At 41.5% G+C, this 27,211-nt stretch overlaps 1 protein-coding gene across 2 annotated transcripts in view; it reads left to right on the forward strand.

Moving 5' to 3' along the window:
- Positions 1-27,211, forward strand: part of SARNP (SAP domain containing ribonucleoprotein) — a 57,529-nt gene that overhangs the window by 24,780 nt on the left and 5,538 nt on the right. Inside the window, exons 10-11 of one of the 2 annotated variants that reach the window (XR_015253551.1) lie at positions 21,922-22,011; positions 26,289-26,508. Coding sequence is in view for 1 of the 2 variants with exons in the window: in XM_025926687.2 (XP_025782472.1) it covers positions 21,922-22,011; positions 26,289-26,330 (132 nt within the window). In the remaining variant the exon portion in view is untranslated. Of the gene's footprint in view, positions 1-21,921; positions 22,012-26,288; positions 26,580-27,211 lie in introns of those variants that run through there. The other variant, XM_025926687.2, reaches the window with a different exon arrangement.

Here is a 27,211-nt window from a genome sequence, read left to right on the forward strand (position 1 = left end):
TTATTTCACATGGCGAATTTTTTTTTTTTTCCCCTGCAGATTTTTTTCATAGTTTTCACTCAGGCAGTTAGAACATGGTCTGCATTTCTCTTGGTTAGGATGTTGAATTCAATGAAGTTAAAAACCTGCTACATCTGCTGTAACTTCTGATATAGTTATAATGGAAACAGGAGATGACAGTCCTGTCTTTAGATCAAAGGTACCTAGAAACAAAATTTGAAGGTTTCCTGGAACAAAAACGAGAAAATTATTTCATTCTTTCTGCTCCTCTGCTAACAGACACTATTGAGTTTATTAAGCAAGATAACACCTGCTGTGTGGTGCAATCAGTTCTACAGGGCATTGTTGTATTTGGAGTTTTGCCAGGCACATTGGCGAAAATGCTGAGGATTCTCCTTTGCCTAGAGCAGGTAGTCTCTTAATCTTTGTTCTGTGAGAATGAAAGCATGTTTCTTGGTTGTTGAAATGGGGACAGGGTTAAGGAAGACTACTTCAAACCAGAAGAACTGTCAAAAGAAAAAAAGTCCCTGGGGCGCCTCCTGGCTCAGTTGGAAGAGCATGCGACTCTTAATCTCAGAGTTGTGAGTTTGAGCCCCATGTTGAGTGTAGAGATTACATAAATAAATAAACCTAAAAAAAAGTCATTTCTTACTTGAGTATGGAAACATTTAACTCTCTGAAAATCTATTGGAAAATACTGACAGTGGTTGTTACATTTTTGCTCAGGAGAAAAATTGAGCACTAAAAAGTAAACACTTGTGACTCAGTGGGGCTTCTCAGACAAAAGTGTGCTCCATTTTCCTTCCTTTTAGGTTACATTTTTTATGTTTACCAGAAGCATAACATCAGGTCTTTGTGCCCAGCTTGATGCTGAGACCTTGGGTGTTCAGTAGGGGTATTTACTAGTTGATGTGAAATTTTAATTTATTTTTTATTATGTTTTTAAATGTTTATTTATTTTTGAGAGAGGCAGAGAGACAGAGGATCCCAAGCAGGGCCCGTGCTATTAGCACAGAGCCCATTGTGGGGCTCAAACTCGCGAGAACTATGAGATCATGACCTGAGCTGAAATCAAGAGTCTGCTGCTTAACCGACTGAGCCACCCATGTGCCCCTATTTCAAATTAAAAAAAAAAAAGGAGTTGAGAGTAGGCAGAGTATGTGATTCTTAAACCACATGTAGCTTAATTGGGAAAAATTATAATAAACCAAGTCTTTTGTGTTTTGCTCGATAGCCAAGGGGAAGGGTGCTTGGATCTGTGGCCTCAGTTCTTATCTGTCTCCTTTTGTATATGAAGACTAGGTGTCTGAGAATCGTATTGGAATCAGTGTAATAAATGGAAATTGTATGCAAAGAGAATATCTCAAAAGTTAACAAGCTTCCAAGCAAAGTGGTTCCTGGAAGAAATCTCAGCAGTAACTTCACTGTAGAGAATTGTGTGTTCCATTAAAATTAACAAAATTGAACATACTATCTCCAGCTATGTAGCTCATTTGGGTACATTCCTGAGAGGAGTTTGCCCCTCACTTTATACTGCCCACCTGAGTTATTTTCATAGTATTTCATTACAGGGATATCAGCCGTTTCACTTCACTTACCTAGAATCTTTCTCCATATTTGACTTGCTTTCATTTTTAGTCCATAGGAAGAAGCTAAAGCATGAATAAATACATTTTTTAACTTTGTGACTTTGAGCAAATTACTAAACTTCTGTAAAACTGGGAGTAACACTAGTAAACTAGTAACACTAGTAAAACTACCTAACACTGTTTGTGAAGGGGAAATGCGTATATGAAATTATCTAAAGTAGTGACACTTTGACCTTTAATAAATGTTTGTTTTCTTAGTTTTGTTGGCCACCTGGCTTTATGACTTTAATTGAGGTAATTAACTTTTGTGTTTTAGTTCATCACTGATAAGATTTCAGTTCCTATTTTAAATCTCTGAAGAGTTGGGGCACCTGGCTAGCATGCAACTCTTTTTTTTTTTTTTTAATGTATGTTTGTTTTGAGAGGGACAGAGTCCACACATGTGTGTGCAGAGGAGAGGCAGAGAGAGGAGAATAGGAGAGAATCCCAAGCAGGCTCCGGGATGTCAGTGCAGAGCCCGACGTGGGGCTCCATCTCACGAACCACAAGATCATAACCTGAGCTGAAGTCAAGAGTCGGGCACTCTTGCCCAAAGTGTGCAACTCTTGATCTTGAGGTTGTGAGTTCCAGCCCCAGGCTGGGTGTAGGGATTACTAAAACAAAATAAATAAACTTAAAAAAATAATTTAAAAAATTAATCTTTGAAGGGTTATAATCAGATAATGGTAATTGGTAAAACTCTCACTTTATGAGTTCCGTTTTCAGATAACGTTCATTGTCATACATATATTCTAGAGTAGTTTTCTTAAATTCTGTAGCAAAATACTAGTTAAAAAATTTTAATTTAATTAATTAATTTATTTTTAGAGAGACAGAGAGATAGTGTGAGTGGTGGAAGGGTGGAGAGAGAAAGAGAAAGATTGAGTCCCAAGTAGGTTCTGCACTGTCAGCACAGAGCTTGACGTGGGGCTTGAACCCACAAACTATGAGATTGTAACCTGAGCTGAGATCAAGTCGGATGCTTAACTGACCCACCCAGGTGCCCAAGGTTTTTTAAATTTCTAATTCATTTGGGCCACCTGGCTGGCTCACTCAGTAGAGCATGTGACTCTTGATCTCTTGGTCAGAGAGAGCTTTCTTAAAATTTTTAGGGGTGCCTGGAAACTGAAAATTTTAATTAAATTTAAATAGCTACATGTATATTGGACAGTTCAAGCCTACCTTATATCTCACACAGTTTTCACACTTGGAAGTATCATAGAAATTCTTTATCAGACCACATACTTGGACCACTGTCTCTGTAGCCCAGAATTTTTTAGTGCCTATAGAAGATAAGCAGTTTTAGGAGCTCCACGTGGCTCAGTTGGTTCAGTTACAGATTCTTAATAACCACTCAGGTCATGATTTCATGATTTCATGATTTCATTGAGCCCATGTCAGGCTCTGTGCTGACTTTGTGAAGCCTGCTTGGGATTCTCTCTCTGCCCTTCTTTCTCTGCCCCTCCTGCATGCACATATGCAATGTGCGCACTCTCTCAAAATAAACATTAAAATATATACATGCAACCTCAGAGTGAATGTGGAAGGAGAGAAATTGGAGGAGAGGGAGTAGTAAGAGATAAGAAGGACTAAGTGTTCTTTTTGTCAAGTAACTTTTCCCTCAGAACTTAGTTGTTCTAGATCCAGATCCTCAAATTGCAACTGGCTGCATTCTCAGTGAGAGTTGTTTGGTTCAGAATCTTGTGCTTAACTGTTCTCTATCACCAGAGATGATTTGCTACTTAGTATTTGGTTGGCCAAGGTTAGTGACCTGATTAAGTTTGTATTTATGGAACAGCCAGATCAGCATACTCTGGCCGCCTCACTCTGGGGTCCTGGGTTCCAGTATAGCCTCCTCTAATATAATTTGGTCATCTATCTTTCAAGTTTTATAATTCTCTAGGCATAGATCTCATTCATTTAGATAAAATGCAAATAGTGGAAGTTAGCAGGTAGTGTAGAGATTTCTCTTTTCATCCTAGTATTCTGAAAAAGGCAATGAGAAACCCCCCTCCTGTTATCTCCATTGCATGGGGTTTGTGTTTGCTTGATCCAGCTTAAATCCCAGATTGCTTGCTGGTTTCTCTTCAGTAGATTCCTCTATAGACCAGTGTATATGATAAAGAGAAAGCGTGTGAGAGGAAGTGAGCCATGGGTCAATAGTGTTTATGACTGATTTTTTTTTTTTAACTGTCACAATTCGATCATTTTTTTCTTTTTTCTTTTTTTTTTTAATTTTTTTTTTTTTTTCCAACATTTATTTATTTTGGGGACAGAGAGAGACAGAGCATGAACGGGGGAGGGGCAGAGAGAGAGAGGGAGACACAGAATCGGAAACAGGCTCCAGGCTCTGAGCCGTCAGCCCAGAGCCCGACGCGGGGCTCGAACTCGCGGACCGTGAGATCGTGACCTGGCTGAAGTCGGACGCTTAACCGACTGCGCCACCCAGGCGCCCCCTTTTTCTTTATATTTTAGATTTACATCTTGAGCATGTTACAAATTTGAGGAAACTAAATCTCTGTTATTCTTCTTAGGCTGACTTTTGCATGACTGCTTGTGTATTTCAGCTTTCATCTCCACTAGTATACTTTACATGTTAGGCAGTACACAGAAACTTAAAGAAATCTGGCTTTCCTCCTCACCCCCCCCCCCCAATCATCTTCCTCCTTTCCCCCTGCCCAAGAAAGGCCTGTCCGTTCATGTTTCCAGCTCAAGTCTCAGTGAATAGAATCCTGTTGGTTTAGGATAATGGGAAGTGACAGGGCAAAGAATGGCACTGGCATTTATAGACATTTTTTACACAAGAGGCTGTAAATTGTCCCCTCCAACTCTTTGGAGTATTTGAGGATAGAATGGCATGCCTTTTCTCATATAAGCCTCATGGTGACTATGAGCTGAGAAACCTCCCACCCCCTCAAACAAAACAAAACCCAGATAAAATAACCTCTGCCTGGTTGGTTCTGATTGATCACCAGCTAGGTTTTCAGTCTTGTGCTTGACTGGTTGTTGTTGTTGTTGTTGTTGTTGTTTTCTCCCCCCGTTTCTGTCAGTTTTCCATGTCTCCTAAGAGGAGTAGTGTTTGGGTTAGTCCTATTGGTGAAGGACAGGACTCGGCTTGGCACGTAAGAAACTCATCTTTGAAAGGAGCGAGAGATGGATAGAGGGAATAGATGGGAAGCCAGCTCAGTTAATAGGTGATGGTCATAGGACGTTAGTTTTATCAAAACTCTGGGCTTAGAGTTATGGTGTTAAGTGATGTAGCTAATTTGGATTGTTTTGTTTTCATTTTTTCTCCCCAAACGTTGGCATATTTGGGGGAAGTAAAACTTGATACTTTAGGAAGTTATAGAACATCCAGCTCAGTAAGTATTAAAACAAAACCGAAACTCAGGCACTAAGCAGAAAACTGAAATGTAGTTTATACTCTTCTCCCCCACATGTGAGGGGCATGTGTTACTGCTTCTTGGTTCTTAATTAGTAGTAGAAACTATAGGCATCTTTTATCCCTATTGACCTTAGTATATCTTCCTTATTTCTGTGCTGGCATTTTACTGAGATTTCCCTACTTTGTAGCTTGTGTTAAGGTCACTGTCCTAATGAGTTACCTTGAGGCCTGTATACCCTAAAGGCTGCTTTTCCTGTGTTTTGATTTTTGCCAGTTTTCTTCCCTGATGGTTATGGTCTGTGTTATTATACAGTGTCCGAATATAAAAAGGTTAAAAAATTAAATATCCCTCCATTGATCATTGTCTTGTTGTTGAGGCTGGTAGTTAGAAGATTGTTAGGCAGTGATTAGTTTCATGAACTTTTCATGTAATTACATGTTTTTGCTCACCATTGCTTGGGGATGAACCACATCAGAGTGAGAGAGATACTGGACTTTCCTTGTTTTTTGAGGATGTCACTGAAATCTGTTGAGCTATCAGAGAAGCAGCTGGGACAAAGAGTCAGTTCCAGGCACAGGAGAGCATCAGTGTTTCCTAGCATACAGATTTCACTGTGGCTAAATGATGGTGGGTTGGTTTCCATTCAGTCTCTTCTGGAAGGCCTATTTGATTCTGTCTATATTCCCTTCCACCACCTGAAATAAATGAAGAAATGTTTGTTCTTCCCCCTCAGCATTCGGTTTTGGTATAGAGGGATGTGGAGAGAAGGAAGTTCACACTATGGATTTAGTCATAGTCATCAGCTTTCTCAGAGAGTCTATAAATTGTTAGAGTTTAGGTATATGTATACAAACCTTTTCCAAAGGAAGAACTGTGGGGCCACGCATAGGACATTGCCAACATGGTACTATAAGAACCTGAAGAACCATAAGCTATGGTGAGGAATTTGGTAGAATATTTTTTAAAAGGGTAGTGGTAGAAGATTTAGATCCCAAGATAAGTTGGAAAAGTAGCCTGCTAAGTGGGTTTGGATTCTTTTCCATCCAAATATACTCAAGTAGCAGTACGTAGGCCAAGTACACTACTTAATTCTCTATTAGCCTTTCTCATGGGGCCCCATGAGACCAAGAAGAATGCATATAGTAGGATTGTAGATGGGAAGAACTTAATTGTAGATCTACTTAGACATTGTATTTCATTGAGCAGGGGTTTGGGGGGGGAACATCGCACACCTCATCCTGGATTGGCATTTTCCCAAAAATGCTTCTTCCACTTGAAAAACTACATTATGTTGAGCTTACATTAACCCACAAGAAAAGATTTGTATGGGTTTTTTATATATGGTACAGATAGCACTTGAGAGTGGCTGTCAGGATGAATTTCAGGAAGAGCTAAGATGAACCCCACATAGTTAGTTTTCGGCATTTCTTAGGAGCATTTTGGGGTCCAACTAAAATTTAACCAGTCCTTAAAATTTTCTTCTAATTAATAATAATTTGAAAATGAATATTTGGCCATTTTTTTCCCTGCCTCTTCTCTAAGATAAAAACTGCTGTTTCTCCACCCGCCCATTGGAACAAACCTTGAGGGAGTGGTGAAGGAGCTGTTTAAAGAGGAAACAATAGGGAAAACTCTCTGACCTCAGTTTATCCCCTCATCTGGTTCTTCATTTGTCCCTGCTGAGGAACAGAACTTGTCTTTTGTCTGTAACACAAATACATCTTCACCTCCCTCCCTTCCCACTCCCCCCCACCACCCGCTCTTCTCACTCTCTTCTATTATAGTTCCAATCAATGATGTCATTATGTGTGCCATTCAACTGCTGTTGAGCCACTTGGCTATAGGAATTTGGAAGAGCAAAGAGGCAGAATGGAATTTTTCTCTGTCCTGCCCAGGGCTCTTGAAAATGTATTCCAATTTTAACTTGAGAAATAGGAGTCAGGTTTTTCTTTGCTCTGTTTCTTCTTCTACCCTCCCATCTATATTCTAACCCTTAAACATGTTTTTACCTAGCTGTGTGTGAGGGAAAAATTGGATAAGAAGTGTTAGGAATATAAATTGAACACTTGAAGAAGAAAAACTTTAAAAATTTGTGGAAGCAAGATGAAAATTTTGATGTTTTGTCAGCATTTATGGCTGGTGTTTTGCCCTGTTTCCTATAAGTTGGGTCTTTGAGAAGTTTCTGGTAGAGGGTTGTATTTCCCTAGGGTGCGTGGTTGAGAACACTAAGGATCTTATACCTTTTCATTTTATTTTTCTTACCTGATTTTATACCTAAAGAACTAGAGGTAAGGAAGTTTGTGGTAAGAAAAAAACTTACTCTTCGCTATCTCCCCAGCTAAACACCCCACCCCCACTTACGTCTTTGCATTCCTTCTTCTAACATGTCAGAACTGATGGCTTTGATAAAAAACAAGTTTTATGCCTCTTTGTGGTTCCCCTGTAGTATTTTCCCTAAGAATAAACACAGCCTGGAAAAGGAGGGAATGCTGGATTCTGTTGAGTCTGTTTTATTTTATTTTATTTTATTTTATTTTATTTTATTTTATTTTATTTTATTTTATTTTATTTTTTCAACGTTTATTTATTTTTGGGACAGAGAGAGACAGAGCATGAACGGGGGAGGGGCAGAGAGAGAGGGAGATACAGAATCGGAAACAGGCTCCAGGCTCTGAGCCATCAGCCCAGAGCCCGATGCGGGGCTCGAACCCACGGACCGCGAGATCGTGACCTGGCTGAAGTCAGACGCTTAACCGACTGCGCCACCCAGGCGCCCCGAGTCTGTTTTATTTTAAATACATTTAGTTGTTTGTGCGAGCCAGGTTGTTGGGGTGGGATCATTCTCTGAGTGTCAGTTTAAAAAAAATTTTTTTTTCCCACTCATGGTACACAAGGTAAATAATTTTTTGTATTTTTTTTAACATTTATTTATTTTTGAGAGAGAGCCAGAGTGCCAGCAGGGGAGGGGCAGAGAGAGAGGGAGATGAGAATTGGAAACCGGCTCCATGCTCTGAGCTGTCAGCACAGAGCCCGATGTGAGCTCTAACTCACTGTAAGATCACGATCTGAGCCAAAGCCGGATGTTTAACCGACTGAGCCACCCAGGTGCCCCTCATTTTTAAAATTCACTTGCAAACACATATCTGATTGTATATCAGTCTGACTTAGGAGTGACCAGTACCTGTGTCTAATTTTGAGGTGACCAGTAGCTGGCCTAGCATTTTTAAGGAGAGCAGTATCTGTCTGATCACTCTCAGATACTCTCCCTGTGGTGAAATGTGAGCATGAGCTTAGTTTCTGAATCCAAGTCTATCTGTCCTTCAGAATCTGTATGGGAGAAAAAAGTATGGGGTGTTTTTTGGGTTGGTTTGGTGGTTGGTGTGGGGGTGGGTGGGTGGGTGTGGGTGTGTATTACTACTTTTGGGGGGGGGTCTGAGAGCTCATGGTTTGAGAGTTGCAGCAATATAGGGATGTTTAAGATGTATTTTAATACTTGAGAGGCTAACATTTGAGTAATAGTGTTCCTTGGAGTAACATCGATAAGAAGTAACATTTTATTTTTGAAAATACATACAGGTTCAAAAAAAAATAGATATAAGTTCAATTCAAATAAAGTTTAATAATTATATGACAGTTCATTTTCTTAGGTATTCACTGGAATAATAGAATTACTTTTCAGGCCTGATAGCTGATGCTGTATATTTTGGAGATAGGGATGGGGATGAGCCAGGGTGTCAGATTGGGAGATATCTTATGGGGGGATATTTGGTGGTGATGTTTGCAAACTAGCAAAGGCCCTGTTTTTTGTTTTTTAAGATTTTTTTTTTATTTTTTAAGTAATCTGTACACTCAACCTGGGGCTTGAATTTACAATCCCAAGATCAAGAGTCTCGTGTTGTACTGACTGAGCCAGTGAGGCACCACGAAAAGTCCCTCCTGTTCTTAATAAAACCTGAGGTGTTGGGAGTGCCTGGGTGGCTCAGTCGGTTGGACATCCGACTTTTGGTTTCAGCTCAGGTCCTGATCTCACAGTTGATGGGATTGAGCCCTGTGTTGGGCTCTGTGCTGACAGTGTGGAGCCTGTTTGGGATTGGAATTTTCTCTTTCTCTTTCTCTCTGCCTCTCCCCTGCTTGCACTGTCTCTATCTCTCTCAAAATAAATATTAAAATAAATAAATAAAATCTGAGGTGTCTTGTTAAGATTTAGAAAATGTTAGCTCCTTCCCTCCCCTCCTTTCCTTTGTTACTCTTTTCTCACATTTTTTTAAATAGTATGTTAACCAAATTTTACCTTCTCATTGCTAGAGCAGATTCTTAGGTAAGAAATTGAAATGTATTTTCAGGATGTTCTACACTTGGAATTCATGTCAAGTAATCTCTAGCAGTGAAGATGTGTTCCTGAGAAAGATATTATGTTTATAGTGCTTGCTTTCTGGATTTTAGAAAGTATCAGGTGAGGAGTTCATTGAGGTATAGAGTAGAGGAGGAAGTTACAGAATTTTCACTACCATGTTCATGCTTAGGTATGAGGTAGTTGAGGAAGTGCAGCCGGAAGTGAAAAGAGCTATAAGATGAGAGCCTCCATGTAATGGACTTCTTTGGTTCTCTAAATAACAAGCAAAGCACATGAGCCCTAAGACAAATTCTATCTGTTCTTATGTCTGCTCTCTACTGATATTCCCCCTCACCCTCTGTATCAATTCTGCAGAAAAAAAATACTTTTGTGTACTTGAACCTAGTTGCCTCCCTCTTTCCCCCACATACCTGAAGTCTTCCCTGATCTTGTTTTGGCATGTTTTCCTTGTATTGAGCTCCTCTTGCAAAAGAGTTTCTGTGTTCTGCTGCTTGAATTCTACAAAGGAAGCAAGACAGGTGTGCTCCTTAGAGCCAGCTGTGATTTCTTCATAGTTTTCTTTTGCCTTTCACGTCCCTACAGCTGAGATACCCTGTTTGTAGAAATTGTAAACTTTTTTAGAAGGCCTGACGCTTTTGGGGAAAAATTGGAGTCAAGCAGCAGCCTTGTTTGGACTTGGTGAGATTTTTTTTTTTTTTTTTTTTTTTTGTAATTTTGGTCTCTGTTTTCTCAAAGCCATCTGCAATTATTCATAGCTGTAGCTGCACATAAGGCTCACCAGGGGACCCTTTTTAAAATACATTTCCCTAAGTAAGCTCTTCGTTTTGAGATTCAGGTTTATTAGGTTGGATTGAAGCCAGAAATCTGCGTTTTGTTTTATTAGAGAGCAAGAGAGAGCATGCCAGCAAGGGAGAGGGGCAGAGGGGCAGAGGGAGGGAGAGAAAGAGAATCTTGAGCAGGCTCCATGCTCAGCACGGAGACCAACGTGGGGCTTTATCCCACGACCAGAGCCAAAATCAAGAATCAGACGCTCAACCAACTGAGCCACCCAGGCGCCCCAGAAATCTGCATTTTATTTTATTTTATTTTCTAATTTTTTTTTTTTAACGTTTTACTTATTTTTGAGACAGGGAGAGACAGAGCATGAACGGGGGAGGGTCAGAGAGAGGGAGACACAGAATCTGAAACAGGCTCCAGGCTCTGAGCTGTCAGCACAGAGCCTGACGCGGGGCTCGAACTCACGGACTGCGAGATCATGACCTGAGCCGAAGTCGGCCGCTCAACCGACTGAGCCACCCAGGCGCCCCGAAATCTGCATTTTAAAATATTGCAGATGGGGTGCCTAGCTATCTCAGTTGGTAGAGCATGTGACTTGGGTCGTGAGTTCGAGCTCCATGTTGGTAGCTCTTAACATTAAAATACGTGTGTGTGCGCGCGCGCGCGTGTGTGTGTATATATTACAGGTGAGAAGAATCTGCTTTCCTAGTGCGCATTCTAATTTCTGAATGCTCAGGTAACTATCATCCTTCGTTCTCTGTATATTTGGTTAAGACCACATTTACTTCCCCTCAAAGTTTTTAGCTTCCCTCTACTGACTTCTTGACATTTCTGCCAAGCTCTGCATCACTTATCCTTAAAAGCAGCAGCTTCCTGGCTTTTAAGGGAGGGAGGGTGGGGACTTTTAATAGAAACTTGGTTTCCGGGGGTCTCAAGTGTGAAGCCTTCATTTCCTCCACCTGCCTTGCTTTGTCCTACAATCAGCTAGATCAAGACCGAGACGACCTCCTCTGGGGTTGGAGAGGAGTGGGGGTTGGGGAAGGAACTTGATTTAGATAAAGAGAAAAAGTGACGGGAGCTCGTGACTCAGAAGAGTGTTTGGTTCTGAGCTGTGTTTGGGGACTTCAAATCCTGGGAAGATAGGAGATACAGTTCCTGGTGGTCTCTAAATCTCATGTAGCTTTAAATTTCCTGGCATCCTCTTGGCCCTAGAAAGTTGATTCTGATCTCACAGTTGAAAAGTTTTTAGAGTAGGTGAGATGGTTGTATTGGGAAGTGTATTTTTTGTTACGTGTGTGGGAGTGTTGGGAGTGTCTCTATTATTATGTGCTAAAATGGCTACCCTTTGCTAGTCCAGCCCTTCACCTTTGTCTTTTTTAGTTAGCTTCTGTGCATTAGTGTTTAGGACCACCTTATCTTCTGTGGTCTGACTGGCATAAGCAGGCTCAGGAATAAACATGTTCAGATGAATTTCAGAAACTGGGACAGGGAGGTGACAGCTGTGTGTTGAAGCATTGCAGTGTTTCTGAGAGAAAAACCATCAGTTGCTGTCATTCACTCTGAGAGTATGAAATTGGAAGCCCACTTACCCTAGAGTGTTTCATAACCTTTACCTCTGGGAAGTCAAGGCCATGTCATTATTAATCTACCATCGCTTGAAAGCCCCCAGCCTCTGCTTTTCATCCTGACATCAGTCACGTGGCGGTGAGAGTCAGGAAAGTGCCCATAAAGCTCTTCCTTTTCTTTTTGCCTGACTCTTACCTTACATTCCCTTGGAAAATCAGACTGGCCTGAGAACTATTAACATTTTTGTATGATAATTCGTTTACAAAAGGGGACAGTTATTTGTTATTTTTGAAATGCAACCCATCTTGGCTCGCTCTTAGTCTCTGTTCTATCATTCCAGGCAAAAGACTTCTGAGAAAATAACTGTTAAAGTGAGGTAAATAAAATGGCAGAGTTTATGTCGTGATGGAAATATATAGGAGACTCTTACATTGAAGAGTGTTGAATGTGAAGAATAGCTGTCATTAAAACAGTTCTAGGAGAACAGCCTGCTCCAACTCATAGTAGTACCTGAGCTTCCCTGAAGTGTCTTTTTCTGCTTATATAAGGATATCTCTGACTGAATTGTTTAGATTGAAATTTCTACTTCTCAAACATGGTATAAGGAGGGATGATGAGTGATGAGCTGTTGCACTGACCAGGGAAAATGTCTGGCTTGGTTAATTCATTTGGTCTCCTCTGAGAATAGTGAGGATATCTTTTTTTTTTGTTGTTTATTTTGAAGACAGGGAGAGACAGAGCACGAGTGGGGGAAGGGCAGAGAGAGGGAGACACAGAATCCAAAGCAGGCTCCAGGCTCTTAGCTGTCAGCACAGAGCCCGACATGGGGCTGGAACTCACAAACCATGAAATCATGACCTGAGCCGAAGTCGGTTGTTCAACTGACTGAGCCACCTAGGCACCCCAGTAGTGAGGATATCTTACATTTAAATTCAGTAAATACTTTTGTTTTGTGTTTTGGGAATTACAGTTCCCTAAAAAAGTCTTGGTTACATTTGGGTCGCTGTTTTGTTTCTCCTGGTTGTTGTTGTTGTTGTTTCTGTTTCTTCTTCTTCTTCTTCTTCTTTTTCTTCTTCTTCTTCTAAGATTTTATTTTTGGGGGAACCTGGGTGGCTCAGTCTGTTAGGCATCCAACTCTTGCTTTCGGCTCAGGTCATGATCTCACTGTGTTGTGAGATCAAGCCCCTCTTTGGGTCCTGCACTGGGCGTGGAGCCTGCCTAAGATTGTTTCTCTCCCTCTGTCCCTCCTCTGCTCGTTCTGTCTCTCTCTCTCTCTCTAAAATACGTGTGTGTGGGGGCGCCTGGGTGGCGCAGTCGGTTAAGCGTCCGACTTCAGCCAGGTCACGATCTCGCGGTCCGGGAGTTCGAGCCCCGCATCAGGCTCTGGGCTGATGGCTCAGAGCCTGGAGCCTGTTTCCGATTCTGTGTCTCCCTCTCTCTCTGCCCCTCCGCCGTTCATGCTCTGTCTCTCTCTGTCCCAAAAATAAATAAACGTTGAAAAAAAAAAAAAATACGTGTGTGTGTGTGTGTGTGTGTGTGTATGTTTTTATTTTACTTTATTATTTTATTTTTGAGAGAGAGAGAATCTTTTTGGGGGGGTAGTTTCATTTTATTCTTAACAAAAGGAAAATTTAGGTTTAAGAGAAAGTCTTTTAGTTTGTTAAGACATGTTTGATGGTTAAAGTCTTTTTTTAATTTTATTTTTTTTAATTTACATCCAAATTAGCATATATATAGAGAGAGAATCTTAAGCAGGCTCCATGCTCAGTGTGGAGCCCCGTGTGGGGCTTGATCCCACAACCCTAGGATCACGACCTGAGCCAAAATCAAGAGTTGGACGTGTAACCAACTAAGGCCACCCAGGTGCCCCGGTATTTTATTTTTTTAAGTAATCTCTGTACCCAGAATGGGGCTTGAATTTACAACCCGTAGATCAAGAGTTGCATGCTCTACCAACTGAGCCAGCAAGACACTCCTAGTTTCTTTTGATGATTCAGGATGGCATTGGTAATAAGATTGTATCTTGAAGATGCAGATTGGGTTTGGAAGATAACAAAGCTAGAATCTACTCCATCTTGGATATTCTTGCTACCCTTTGCCATAGAAAGAAACAATCACTTTAGAAAGCGTCTGTGGGGGCACCTGGGTGGCGCAGTCGGTTAAGCGTCCGACTTCAGCCAGGTCACGATCTCGCGGTCCGTGAGTTCGAGCCCCGCGTCGGGTTCTGGGCTGATGGCTCGGAGCCTGGAGCCTGTTTCCGATTCTGTGTCTCCCTCTCTCTCTGCCCCTCCCCCGTTCATGCTCTGTTTCTCTCTGTCCCACAAATAAATAAACGTTGAAAAAAAAATTTTTTTTTAAAAATAAAAAAATAAATAAAAAAAAGAAAGCGTCTGTGGATTTCAGGCTGCTGATTGTTGTAGCTGATCTTCCGTTTAGGACTTAATTCCTGGCTATAGTATATATATGCCATGCAAACCATTGACAAGAGCCCTAAATTTAATATGTCTAGTAATAACCTGGTACTTCCTTTCCCTCTCTTTTTCCTTCTTGGGGGCACTGAAGTGTTTTCTAATTAATCCCATTATATTTAGAGAGGAATAAGTTCTTTTTTTTTTTTTTTAAATGTTTATTTTTGAGAGAGCGCAAGCAGGGGAGGGACAGAGAGAGGGGGACAGAGGATCTGAAGAAGGCTCTGCGCTGACAGCAGTGAGACCAAACTCACAAACCATGAGGTCATGACCTGAGCCGAAGTTGGATGCTCAATCGACTGAACCACCCAGGTTCCCCGAGAGGAGTAAGTTCTTAAGGCACCAACAGCAACCCTGTGACTAACTTCACTTCATCTTCTAAGCTTCTGTCTAGGGATCTGGGTAGTGGATCACTGTCTCTAGATCTCACCTTAATACTTCTCTCTCACCTTAATACTTCTGGCTAATAGAAATATTATCAAAACCGCTTACCAGAGACAGACCATACATTTGGCTCCAAATTTTATAGCTATCAATAGGAAAAAACACAGAGTGTTTCCAGTGATTCACAGGGTTTAGAAGGTAAAAACTTACAAGTTGATCAGCAAAAGCATAATTATTTTACATCTGGGGACCAGAAAGAAAATTTCCCAATGGGTCCTCATAATGCAGTAATATAATAAACAATAGTATACATCTTTACCAGAACTCAGTCGTAAATTCATAAGTCCCATGAGGTTAAGGATCTTTGTCCTACTCATCTCTGTTCCCAATGCCAGAACAGTGCCTAACCTAGACACTAAGTAGATATTTGAATGACTAGTGGATGAATGGATTAATTTTGTGGTATTATTTAAAATGTTGATGGAGGAATGCCTGGGTGACTCAGTTGATTCCAATTCTTTTTTTTTATTTTTTTTAATGTTTTTATTTATTTTTGAGATAGAGACAGAGCATGAGCAGGGGAGGGGCAGAGAGAGAGAGGGAGACACAGAATCCAAAGCAGGCTCTAGGCTCTGAGCTGTCCGCACAGAGCCCCATGCGGGGCTTGAACTCACGGACTGTGAGATCATGACCTGAGCTGAAGTCGGACGCTTAACTGACTGAGCCACCCAGGTTCCCCGATTCCAATTCTTCAAAAAAAAATTTTTTTTTTATAACGTTTATTTATTTTTGAGACAGAGAGAGACAGAGCATGAACGGGGGAGGGTCGGAGAGAGGGAGACACAGAATTTGAAACAGGCTCCAGGCTCTGAGCTGTCAGCACAGAGCCCGACGCGGGGCTCGAACTCACAGACTGCAAGATCATGACCTGAGCCGAAGCCGGCCGCTTAACCGACTGAGCCACCCAGGTGCCCAGATTCCAGTTCTTGATTTCAGCTTAGGTCATGATGGTTTGTGAGTTCAAGCCCCACATTAGGCTCCAAACTATCAGTGGAAACTGATGTCTGTAATTCAGTGAAAGCAATTCCTCAGGGGCCTTTATAGTTAGTACCTAAGATTGGGTCTACAGAGTTAGAGTTTGGATCCTTGCTCTGTTCCCTTGGATATTATCTAGATATTTTTGGTGTTGTCATTAATTGTTAGATTTAATGAAATCAGTAAAGCCTGGCAGCATAAATTTTTTTTAGGGTCTCAGAAGAAGATGGTTAATAATACTTGTTGGAGAAGACTGGTTTTGTCTCATTACTTACTCTGCCACACTTTAACCCTAAATCTACTCATCATTCCAAATATTCATTCACTTTGCAGACAAAGGGAATTTCTTTGTTGTCTTGGTAATGGGTCTGATTCTTACCTACTTTTTTTTTTTTTAATGTTTATGTTTGAGAGAAAGAGTCAGAGTGTGAGTAGTGGGAGGAACAGAAAGAGGGAAACACAGAATCTGAAGCAGGTTCCAGGCTCTGAGCTGTCAGCACAGAGCCCAACGCGGGGCTTGAACTCACAAACTGAGATCATGATCTGAGCTGAAGTTGGATGCTTAACCAACTGAGTCACCCATGTGTCCCTACTTTTTTTGTTTTAAGTTTTTATTTATTCGCTTAAGTAATCTCTGTACACAACTTGGGACTTGAATTCATGGTCCTGACATCAAGAATTGCATGGTCTTCAGACTGAACCCGCCAGGCACCCCAAGATTCTTACCTACTTTTTTTTTTTTTAATTTTGAGAGAGAGAGACAGAATCTCAAGCAGGCCCCGCACTGTCAGTGCACAGCCCCACATGGGGCTCGAACCCACAAACTGTGAGATCATAACTTGAGATAAAATCAAGAGTCAGATGCTTAACTGACTGAGCCACCCAGGAGCCCCCTTACCTACTTTTGATGACTTTGCTTCTAATGTAGAAGATAAATAAATGGTATTATTATCTTCGGAATTTTGTTGGTGGTCTCAGACTTTGTTTCAAAGACCAGGAGGAAGGTTGCAGTAGAAATAATAGCTATCATTTATTGAATATTTATATAATAGTCCCTATATACAAGTGCTTTCACACATGTAATTTATATCTCAGGGTAGTCTTGAATGTCTCAGTCTTTTCTTTCTAGAAGGCATTGTTTTCTTTATGTTGCCTGAGGATTTTCCAAATATGAAAGGGAAACAAGAAAAGTGAATTTGGAAAGTTGAAGAATTTGTCTGAAGAGCTTAGTTTAGAACTATCTTATTCCATGATGGAAAATACATTGATAGTGATTCATGGGGTATTTGGCTTTTTAAATATATACCTTGCTTTCTGTCCTGTGTTTTGTATATGGGCTCTCTCATCTTTTGCACAACTCTCTTATTTTTATCAACGAGCTTTTAAAAAGAAAGACAAGGTAGTTATTGGGAGATAGAAGGATTATGTATGCTGAAATTACTGGCTATCAGTCAGTTGGCTTGCTCTTTAAGTCTTGAGGATGGGGCAAGTGAAGTATATGGATCAATCTGAACATCCAGTGCCTGTGTTTAGTCAGTAAGGACAGGTTCCTTTTCTGGTTTTGGATACAAGTTGTATGTTTTGAGGAGTTTCCACTTGATAAGAAATAAGGGCACTTTAGATTCCAGCACTATTCTTCCCACACAGGAGCATACATGGGAAAAAAAAAGGATTTGTTAGTGGTTGAAGGTTTGCGGGAGGGAAGTGGGGGGAGAATCAAGACGGGAAAGGTTTGCAAATGCATATGACACTGAGCTAGAGGGGTCAGTGCTGCCTGCAGATGCACAACCCCATTTGTGCACTTGAGCATGGCCTGAGGGAGTATTGGCCTGATGAATGCAGAGAGAGATGCGTTTTGATCGAGGTAATTTCCCTCAGATGGGTCTCACCATCCCATGAATCAAAACCTGTCAGCAAGGAGCTAAAGATGGAGTGAAGTTTATTGTACGTTTGTTTCCATGCGACACCGTCACGCTAGAAGGGTCAAGTGAGAGAGATCATTAGAACTGTGTTGATTTACTGGGCCTGTTGTGCACTTTCCCTGCAGGGCAAGGAGGAAAGAGGCTTTAGGAGGGGAGCTGAGGGGCTCTGGGTGGGGAGGGAAGGGCAGGCATGCACAAAATAAATAAAACCCTCACTGGTCTCTGCGGGTGAGGGGTGGGCAGGCTGTTTGTAGGGGGTGGGAGGTGGGGGATCTGTATTGTTTTTTTTTCCCCCTAGAGCCCCTGGTAGATTTGCAGCAGATGCTCTGCCTGGATCTCCAGTAGAGATACCAAAGGTCTGATTAAAAAGGGAAGCTCATGGAGAACTCTCTGACCCTAGACTTAGTGGCTAGAGAAGTGTGCCCCCTCTCCTTTCTTTTCCTCCCTCAGTCTTTCCTCACCTCTTAGTTCAAAAGGAAGCACAGGAAATTTAATTTGGAAGTGAAAATCCCCATTTCAGGATGTAGCAAAATAGAGAACCAGAGGAAAGGCTGTCCCACACATTCTAAATAGACATAGGCTTTGTGATGAGATTTGTGAAGGGAGCGGTCCCAGGGTTTGCACGGGGGGGGGGGGGGGGGGGGGGGGGGGGGGGGGGGGGGGGAGAAGGGCTGTGTTTCAAAAGTACCATCTCCCTGTCTGTAATTTGAACTTGCTAAAAGTACCCCTACCTCTGAATTGAATGAAAATAAGTATATAGTGATAGTTTAGCAATATACGATCTAGTCTTGCCTTTCCTCATGACGGGTGTGGATGCTCCTTTTATTACCCCTAATACCGTGCTTGGCCTGGAGACTTCATGAAATTGAGAGCTTTCATCTAGAATATTCTATAGAGATTCTCATTTTGAGTGCTCCATTTTTATCTTACTTTTATCTACATGGTGGTAGATGAAATCAAGAAAACTTTTCCTAGTGACTTTGGTAAGGAAAAATATATGAGAGCTGTGTTCATTGGAAACCTTCCTAATTCTTTTATTACAGTTCAACAGATGGAGTAGCCAGTTAGGCAAAATTAGAAACAAATTCAGTTGAGAAAATCTTTAGTATAAGATTACGAACTGGAGTCCTTTCCCTAGATCCCTAGTTAGTTACAGTGTGGAGGCATATGTTATGGTAGAAAAGAGGATGGGATCCTAGCATTGACCCAGGTTATTTGATATGGAAATTGTTGAAGTAGTTTACAACTACCTTTAGCTAAGGGTCCTAGTAATCCATCTTCCTTTAGGAATTAAGCAGTTCTTCCATTCTGCTACTGTTCTTCCAAAGAAATGCTTATGTGAGATACCTGAGGAAATGGTAAAGTTAGGAAAGTGGGTTGAGTAAAATGTCCTGGGTTCCATTCCTGGCTCTGCCACTTACTATTTGTGAGACTTTGGTCAGGTTACTTAATTTCTCCAAGTCTTAGTTTTCTTATCTATGAAATGAATTTAGTCATAGTGCCTACTATGTATGTAATAGTACATACCTATTTAGTACAAACTTACCGTGTTTGAGATTATTGTAAGAAGTAAATGAGGGGTACCTGGCTGGCTCAGTTGGAAGAGCATGCAGCTCTTGATCTTGGGGTCTTGAGTTCAGGCCCCATGTTAGGAGTAGAGTTACTAAAAAAATTAATTAATTTTAAAAGTAAGGGTGCCTGGGTGACTCAGTTAAGCATCCAACTCTTGATATCCGCTCAGGTCTTGATATCAGGGTCGTGTTTGAGTTCAAGCCCTGCACTGGGCTCCATGCTGGGTTTGAAGCCTACTAAAAAAAAAAAATGTAAATGAGATAACTGCATGTAAAGAACTTCATACAGTACCTGGCATATAGTACACACTCAGATGTTAGTGACAGTAATATCATTATTTTAATTTATGACTATTACAAACAAGAATACTTTTTTTCTTCAAACCTGGCTCAGCGTTTTACAGTAGTTTAGATTGCATCAATTATGTGCCCACTATGGACTTGCTGATGGTTATAATGAAAAAGGCAGAAAAAGAAAAACTATGTAGGCAATATTTTTTTCTTAGTAATACACTATGATTAAGTGAGCACTTGTGTGTGTTGGATACTTCAGTCTTTCATAGCCACCAACCTTTCTTGGCTCCTTTCTTTTTCTTTCTTTTTTTAAGTTTATTTATTTATTTTGAGAGAGAGAGAGACCGTGCACAGGAGGGGCAGAGAGCAAGAATCCCAACCAGGCTCTGCACTGTCTGCGCGGAGCCTGATGTGGGGCTTGAACTCATGAACCGAAGAGATTATGACCTGAGCTGAAATCGAGTCAGGCGCTTAACTGACTGAGCCATTCAGGCACCCCTCTTGACTTCTTTCTAACTTACTAGAAGGCAGGTACAGCAAAAGGGAGAAAATAAACATGCTTCTCAAGCTGAAAGAACCAAAGTAAGACCAAGAAAGTATTCCTGCCTACTGTGTTCGGAGAACTGGACTAGTTAAACAAACGCAGAAGGTTGGATAGCTGCTCTGTTTTTGGCCAAAGTGGTGGCTTCTGTGGTCATAGGAACAAAGGCAACTCCTTGGGGATGAGAGTTAGAGGTTTTAAAAAATTCCTGTGTTTCTTGGGCACCTGGGTGGCTCAGTCATTTAAGAGTCCGACTCTTGGTTTTGGCTCAGGTCGTGATCTCGTGGTTTTGTGAGTTCGAGTGCAGCATCGGGCTCTGTGCTGACAGAGTGGAGCCTGCTTGAGATTCTCTCTCTCCCTCTCTCTTTCACGCTGTCTCTGTCTCTCTCAAAAATAAAATTTAAAAAAATTAATGTGTTTCTGTAGATCTCTTGATTGCCTTTCTTTTGACTGTCTTATACAACCTACTTTCAGACTGCAGGATATGAACTCTCTGGGGTTTAAAAAAAAAAAAAAATTAGCTCAGGAGCATCACACAGAAGTATGTTCGAAAGTTTGTTTGAACTATTGACTTAACCTTATATTGGTTACCTTTTGTAAATAAAGTCAAAGAAACTGTCCTAGCCCTTGGTGAGGGTGCGTATGTATGTATGGAGTAGAGGGTCTCATGAGATATACGGATAGGATAGGATCTTTGTCTAGATGTGTGCCAAATTCTTTAAAATCCTTCTGGATGGAAGAACACCTAGGGAGCCCATCTGATTTTATATGGTTTTTTTTTTTTTTTTTAATTTTTTTTTTTAAGTTTATTTATTTTTGAGACGGAGACAGAGCATGAACAGGGGAGGGGCAGAGAGAGAGGGAGACACAGAATCGGAAGCAGGCTGCAGACTCTGAGCCATCAACCCAGAGCCCGATGTAGGGCTCGAACTCACGGACTGCGAGATCGTGACCTGAGCTGAAGTCGGATGCTTAACCGACTGAGCCACCCAGGCGTCCCTGATTTTATATGTTTACTAATCCCAGGGCTGTGGTTTTGATTATTGGTGATTGGGTGTGGGGGGGAAGGTGGAAAAGGAGAAAATAATTTTGTTTTGTTTTTGTTTTAAGATTTTAGCTTTAAATAATCTTTATATTCAATGTGGGGCTCGAATTTACAGCCTTGAGATCAAGAGTTGGATACACCAAGCCAGCCAGGTGCCCCGAAAATAACTGTTTAAAGTGGGGTAAATAAATTGGCAGGGTTTAGGTCCTGATGAGAATATATATGAGCCTCTTAATTTTGAACAGTGTTAGATGTGAACATTAGCTCAGTCATTAAAATAGCTATAGAAGAATGACCAGCTCTAATGCATACTAGCTGTAATATTCTCTCCAGTTATAGGGCAAATATCATAAATCTCTTAGAAGCTTGGGAAAGGTCCAGAGCATCTTTTCTCTTAGATGACTGCAGCTAATTTCTTGACTCCCCTTTTTTCAAAATCATTTCAAACTATTCAGAGCCTTCTGTGACTTTGCTGGGCATTCATAATGCTTGGCTTTCTTTGTATGTTCTTCAGAAACATCATTCTGGTGTCTTTCCCTTCTAATCCTTGGCAAGTAAATGGAACTTGTAAGCAGTGTTCAACAAATAGTTTGGGTGTCTCCTACTAACCTTTTGTCCTTAGGTGTTACTGAGCCTCAGTGTTCCATATGTCTGAATTACAGAAGTTTTTTCACAGAAATTTGTTGTATGGGTATTTTGTTTGTTTTCTTGACTCCACGTGTCTTATGAATATTGAGGCCCTACTTAAAATTAAGTTTTTTGTCATTCTTAGGGATGGCATACTGTATGCTTGCTTGTTCAGTTTCCTGTTTTTTTTCTGTTTGTGTGATAACTTAGTTCTTAGTGCAAGATTGGCTGGCATATTGTGACCATTAAGTTATAATTTCATTCTCTTTTGTCTTGTGAGTGGAAGCTTACTTGTTTCAATCCTCTTCTTTGTCCCTGAACAGTCTGAAGATGATGAGAAACTGAAAAAGAGGAAGGAACGATTTGGGATTGTCACAAGTTCGGCTGGAACAGGAACCACAGAGGATACAGAGGTAAAATATACCTAGACTGCTTCATAGAGCCCTTGAAAGGAAGTGAGGGTGAAGAAACATTATTTCCCCAGCCTACTACTACTACTACTACTACTACTACTACTACCTTTTTTTTTTTTTCTTTTTTAAGTAGGCTCCACACCCAACTTGGGGCTCAAACTCACCACCCTGAGACCAAGAGTCAGGTGCCCCTCCCTGGCCTTTTTTTTTTTTTTTTTTTTTTTAAGTTTATTTATTTTGAGAGGCAGGGGCAGAGAGGGAGGGAGAGAGAGAATCCCAAGCAGGCTTCACACTGCCAGCGTAGAGCCCAATGCAGGGCTCGAACCCATGAACCATGAGATCACGACCTTAGCTGAAATCTAGAGTTGGACAGTCAACCTACTGAGCCACCCAGGTGCCCCTTCCTCAGCATACTACTTAAGTGCCCAAGTAATAAGATCTTTTGTTCTTTGCTTGATATCTGTTTGGATAAAGTGGCCACACTGAATTCCATCAGTACATTTAATTCCGTGTTAAAGCCAATTAGCCTAGAAAGGAGCACAAGATTTGGAATCACAGAAGGTTGGATTTGAAAAGTGTTTTTGCCGCTTAGTATTACTTACAAGTTATGGCACTTTTCTGAGCCTCAGTTTCATCATCTGGGAAGTAGAGATAATACCTACCTCGGAGTGGTATTTTAAGCATGAAATTATTCTAAGTAAAAAGGGATGATTCTATGTCAAATGCTTGATACAAAGCCTATCATATTATATTTAGTAAGTAACAATGTGTTTGATTATGTGCTTGGCGTATTTATTTGATTATTTAGTGAAGACCGTATCCAACTCAGACACTAGTTGTACCTAACTCCCCTCTGGTCAGTGGACTCAAATGAGACTTCTTGTTCTTACCGCTTTATTTATAGTTTTTTTGTTTTTAATTTTTTTTTTTTTAAGTTTATTTATTTATTTATTTTGAGAGAGTGCATGGGAGGGGCAGAGAGAGAGAAAGAGAAAGAGAATATCCCAAGCAGGCTCTGCACTGAACTCACGAACTGTGAGATCATGAGCTGAGTCAAGATCAAGAGTCAGGGTGCTTAACCAACTGTGCCACCCAGGGGGCCTCTGTTGTTTGTTTTTTAAAGACTTGTGTTTATCCACCGGAGTAACTCACTGAGTTAGCTGAGACCCTGAGCACTGGCAAAACTACTCAGAGCTTTGACAGACAATATTGATTTGGTTTAAATTTAAATTTAAGAGTACCAATAATGGGGGTCCTGGCTCAGTAGAGCATGGGACTCTTGATCTCAGATCATGAGTTCCAGCTCTACCTTGAGCATAGAAATTATTTAAAAAAAAAAAAAAAGGTATTTATAATGGAGACCAAGTATCACCTGAGGTTTACATAAAGAACTGTTGAAATAATATGTTTAGAATTCTAGGGGAGCGCCTGGGTGGCGCAGTCGGTTGAGCGTCCGACTTCAGCCAGGTCACGATCTCGCGGTCCGTGAGTTCGAGCCCCGCATCGGGCTCTGGGCTGATGGCTCAGAGCCTGGAGCCTGTTTTCCTTTCTGTGTTTCCCTCTCTCTCTGCCCCTCCCCCATTCATGCTCTGTCTCTCTCTGTCCCAAAAATAAATAAAAAAAACGTTGAAAAAAAATGTTTAGAATTCTAGAAACTTCTTGGGTGGTAAAGAATTTGCAATGTTCTTTCTTTCTTTAATCCACATTTACCTCTTTCCATCTACCTCTGGAGATGGACTTTATTGTTTTGTTTTGTTTTAAAGTAGGCTGTATGCCCAACATAGGGCTTAAACTCATGACCCTAAGATCAAGAGCTGCATGCTCTGCCAACTGAGCCAGCCAGGCAGCCCTGGAAATGACCTTTGAATATGTATTACCTAACACATTCAAAATCTTACAAAGTCTTTTTATGAATAAATATCAGAGTCAGTCTTGGGGAGCCTGGGTGTCTCAGTTGGTTGAGCGTCTGACTTCAGCTCAGGTAATCTCAAGGCTGGTGAGTTCAGGCCCCATATCAGGCTTGTGTGCTGTCAGCCTGCCAGTGCAGAGCCTGCTTCATCTTCTCTCTCCCTCTCTCTGCCCCTCCTCTGCTTGTGCTCTCTCAAAACTAAATCAACATTAAAAATAAATAAATATCACAGTCAGTCTTGTAAATAAACCCTGAAAATTTTACAATCTGATAAGTTTACATCTCTTTTAGGAAGAAACTTGAAGAAGTTTGTATTCTTTGTGCTACTAATTTAGAATAAAGCATTACCTATTTTTTTGTTTTTTGTTTTTTTTTTTAATGTTGATTTAGTTTTGAGAGAGAGAGTACAAGCAGGGGAGGTACAGAGAGAGGCGGGGACAGAGGATCCAAAGTGGGCTCTGCACTGACAGCAGAGAGCCTGATGGGCTCAAACTCACAAACCGTGAGATCATGACCTGAGCCCAAGTTGACGCTCACCCAACTGAGCCACCCGGGTGCCTCAGAATAAAGCATTACCTGTTATAAATATCAGCTTAATTACTGACTCGCCAGAATGAGCAGTAGTAAACTTAAAGGCTTGTTTTTCTGTTTTGTTTTGTTTTTAACATTTATTCATCTTTGAGAGACCGAGAGAGTGAGAGCGAGCGCGTGTGAGTGGGGGAGGAGCAGAGAGAGCGGGAGACACAGAATCTGAAGCAGGCTCCAGGCTCTGAGCTGTCAGCACAGAGCCCGTTGCGGGACCTGAACTCACTGGCTGTGAGATCATGACCTGAGCTGAAGTCGGACGCCTAACCGACTGAGCCACCCAGGTGCCCCCTTAAAGGCTTGTTTTAATTGTAGTAAAACTACTCCCTCTTTGCCAAGGAAACTGTTGAACTAGTGGTATTCACTAAGGTGGTACATTTGGCTTCTCCAAGATAAGGCACATGAGGATTTTGTTGCTTGCCAAGGAATAGTGGCTTTTGTTGGGAGAGTCAGTGCATGTAAAGCAGTAGTAACATCAGAGGTTGATGGAGTTTACGTGAATCAGGTAACTTTTATTTGATTCCAAAGAATTGTGTCAGTTATCCAGGTAAAATGGGCTGGGCTTATATACTTTTTTTTTTTTTTTTTTTTAAGTTTATTTATTTTGAGAGAGAGAGAGCGGGAAGGGCAGAGAGAGAGGGAGAGAGAGAATCTCAAGCAGGCTCCGCACTGTTAGTGCAGAGCCCGATGCAAAGCTCAAACTCCCAACCCGCAAGATCATGACCTGAGCCAAAATCAAGAGTCAGGTGCTTAACTGCCTGAGCCACCCAGGCACCCCTCTATACACTCTTTTTTTTTTTTTTTTTTTTTTTTTTTTTTTTTTTTTTTAATGTTTATTTCTGAGACAGAGACAGAGCATGAGTGGGGGAGGGACAGAGAGACCGAGACACAGAATCTGAAGCAGGCTTCAGGCTCCGAGCTGTCAGCACAGAGCCCGATGTGGGGCTCGAACTCACAAACCGTGAGATCATGACCTGAACCAAAGTCGGTCACTCAACCAACTGAGACACCCAGGCGCCCCATTACACTCTTCTTTTTAATCTAAATTAAACTTCCTGTGTGGATGGAATGAAAAAAAAAAGTCCCCTCTGCTGGAGGCAGTAGTTGGAGTGAGGATGAAAGACTCAGTGCTGTTTGTGAGTCACTCCCAGAACAAAAACATCTTTATCTCCTTCTCCCCCACTCCTCATTTTGTGCCTCTCTCCAGTACTGACTCCCTTAAGGAGATTCATATTAAGGACTCACTTCCCTCCCAGTTATTCTGTTAGCATTGTAGATTTATGTGTCCTCTGTGGATTTGGAGGCTTACCGAATAGCTGGTGGTTGGGGCTTAATGCCCAGAAGGGCATCCTCCTCACTTTCTCTATGAAAAAATAGCATTGGTCAACTCTTTTCCTGTGAGATCTGTCATCTCCCCACTGACTGGAATACTCTCCAGCCTGTTAAGAGTCCATTGTTTCCAGACTAACTTGCTATAAGGCTGAGTGGCCCTCTCCTTCAGGAATCTATTTTTCTACCACTATTCTCTTCTTCCTCTTCCCCCCACTCCCTACTCCCCACTCCCTACAGTCTTCTCCCCTCCTTTCCCACCAGACCTTCCCAGCTCTAACTGGATAACTAGAGAGATTCAGGAATGAAATCTCTGGCTAGCAAGCTTAAGCCTGGGTCTTCCCTCCTTCTTGAACCTTGTGATAGCTCATGTGAGTTTGGATTAAAGCAGCCAGGAACCCAGGCCACTGTTGTCTTGCAATCTAATTTTTTTCTTCTTGCTTCTTCCTTACAGGCAAAGAAGAGGAAAAGGGCAGAGCGCTTTGGGATTGCCTGATGAAAAGCTCTTAATGCTTTCTGTTCTCCAGTGGTTTCCATCTCTCTGACTTTTCTTGGTCATATATATAAATGCACAGTCATGTGCCTAGGTCCTGCCTCACAGTGAGAGAGCATGTACCCCGGGTACATCCAGGAACTTCAGCAGCAATTTGACTCATTGCTGTTCCAACTTTAAGGTTGTTGTTCTTGTGTTGTTTTTTAATTATTATTTTGCTTGTTAATAAAACACAAATAGAAAAGAAAACAATGCGTTTTATCAGATGCTCCTTTGAGTTCTTGGGGCCAGATTAGACTAGATAAGGGGGAGCTTCAGGGGCAAATATTACAGGAAATTAGCCATAAGGCCTTTATCCTTTACAAAAGAGAATAAGGAAAAGGATTTGAGTCTGTCCCTTTAAGCCTATTTATTCCCTTCTCTCATACTCACAAGCATCCTTTTATTCTTTATCCTCTATGAAGAGGCCAAGTTTCACCCTGACTCTTTGCTTTGGCAGGTTGGCGTGACCTACAGGAGTAGAACATGGGGGAACCCTGAGTGTTAGGGGGTGCAAAGGATATAAATACAAGGGCTGATGATTGATAGTCTGTTAGGGAATGGAGTTCCGTGTCCCTATTAAGGAGACCAGCAGGACCCTATTTTCTTTTTTTATAAATTTTTTTTTCAATGTTTATTTATTTTTGGGACAGAGAGAGACAGAGCATGAACGGGGGAGGGGCAGAGAGAGAGGGAGATACAGAATCGGAAACAGGCTCCAGGCTCTGAGCCATCAGCCCAGAGCCTGACGCGGGGCTCGAACTCACGGACCGCGAGATCGTGACCTGGCTGAAGTCGGACGCTTAACCGACTGTGCCACCCAGGCGCCCCTAGGACCCTATTTT

This window comes from Puma concolor, chromosome B4 (assembly GCF_028749965.1).
Source record: "Puma concolor isolate L17-30 chromosome B4, mPumCon1.1.hap2, whole genome shotgun sequence".
Taxonomy (NCBI): Eukaryota; Metazoa; Chordata; class Mammalia; order Carnivora; family Felidae; genus Puma; species Puma concolor.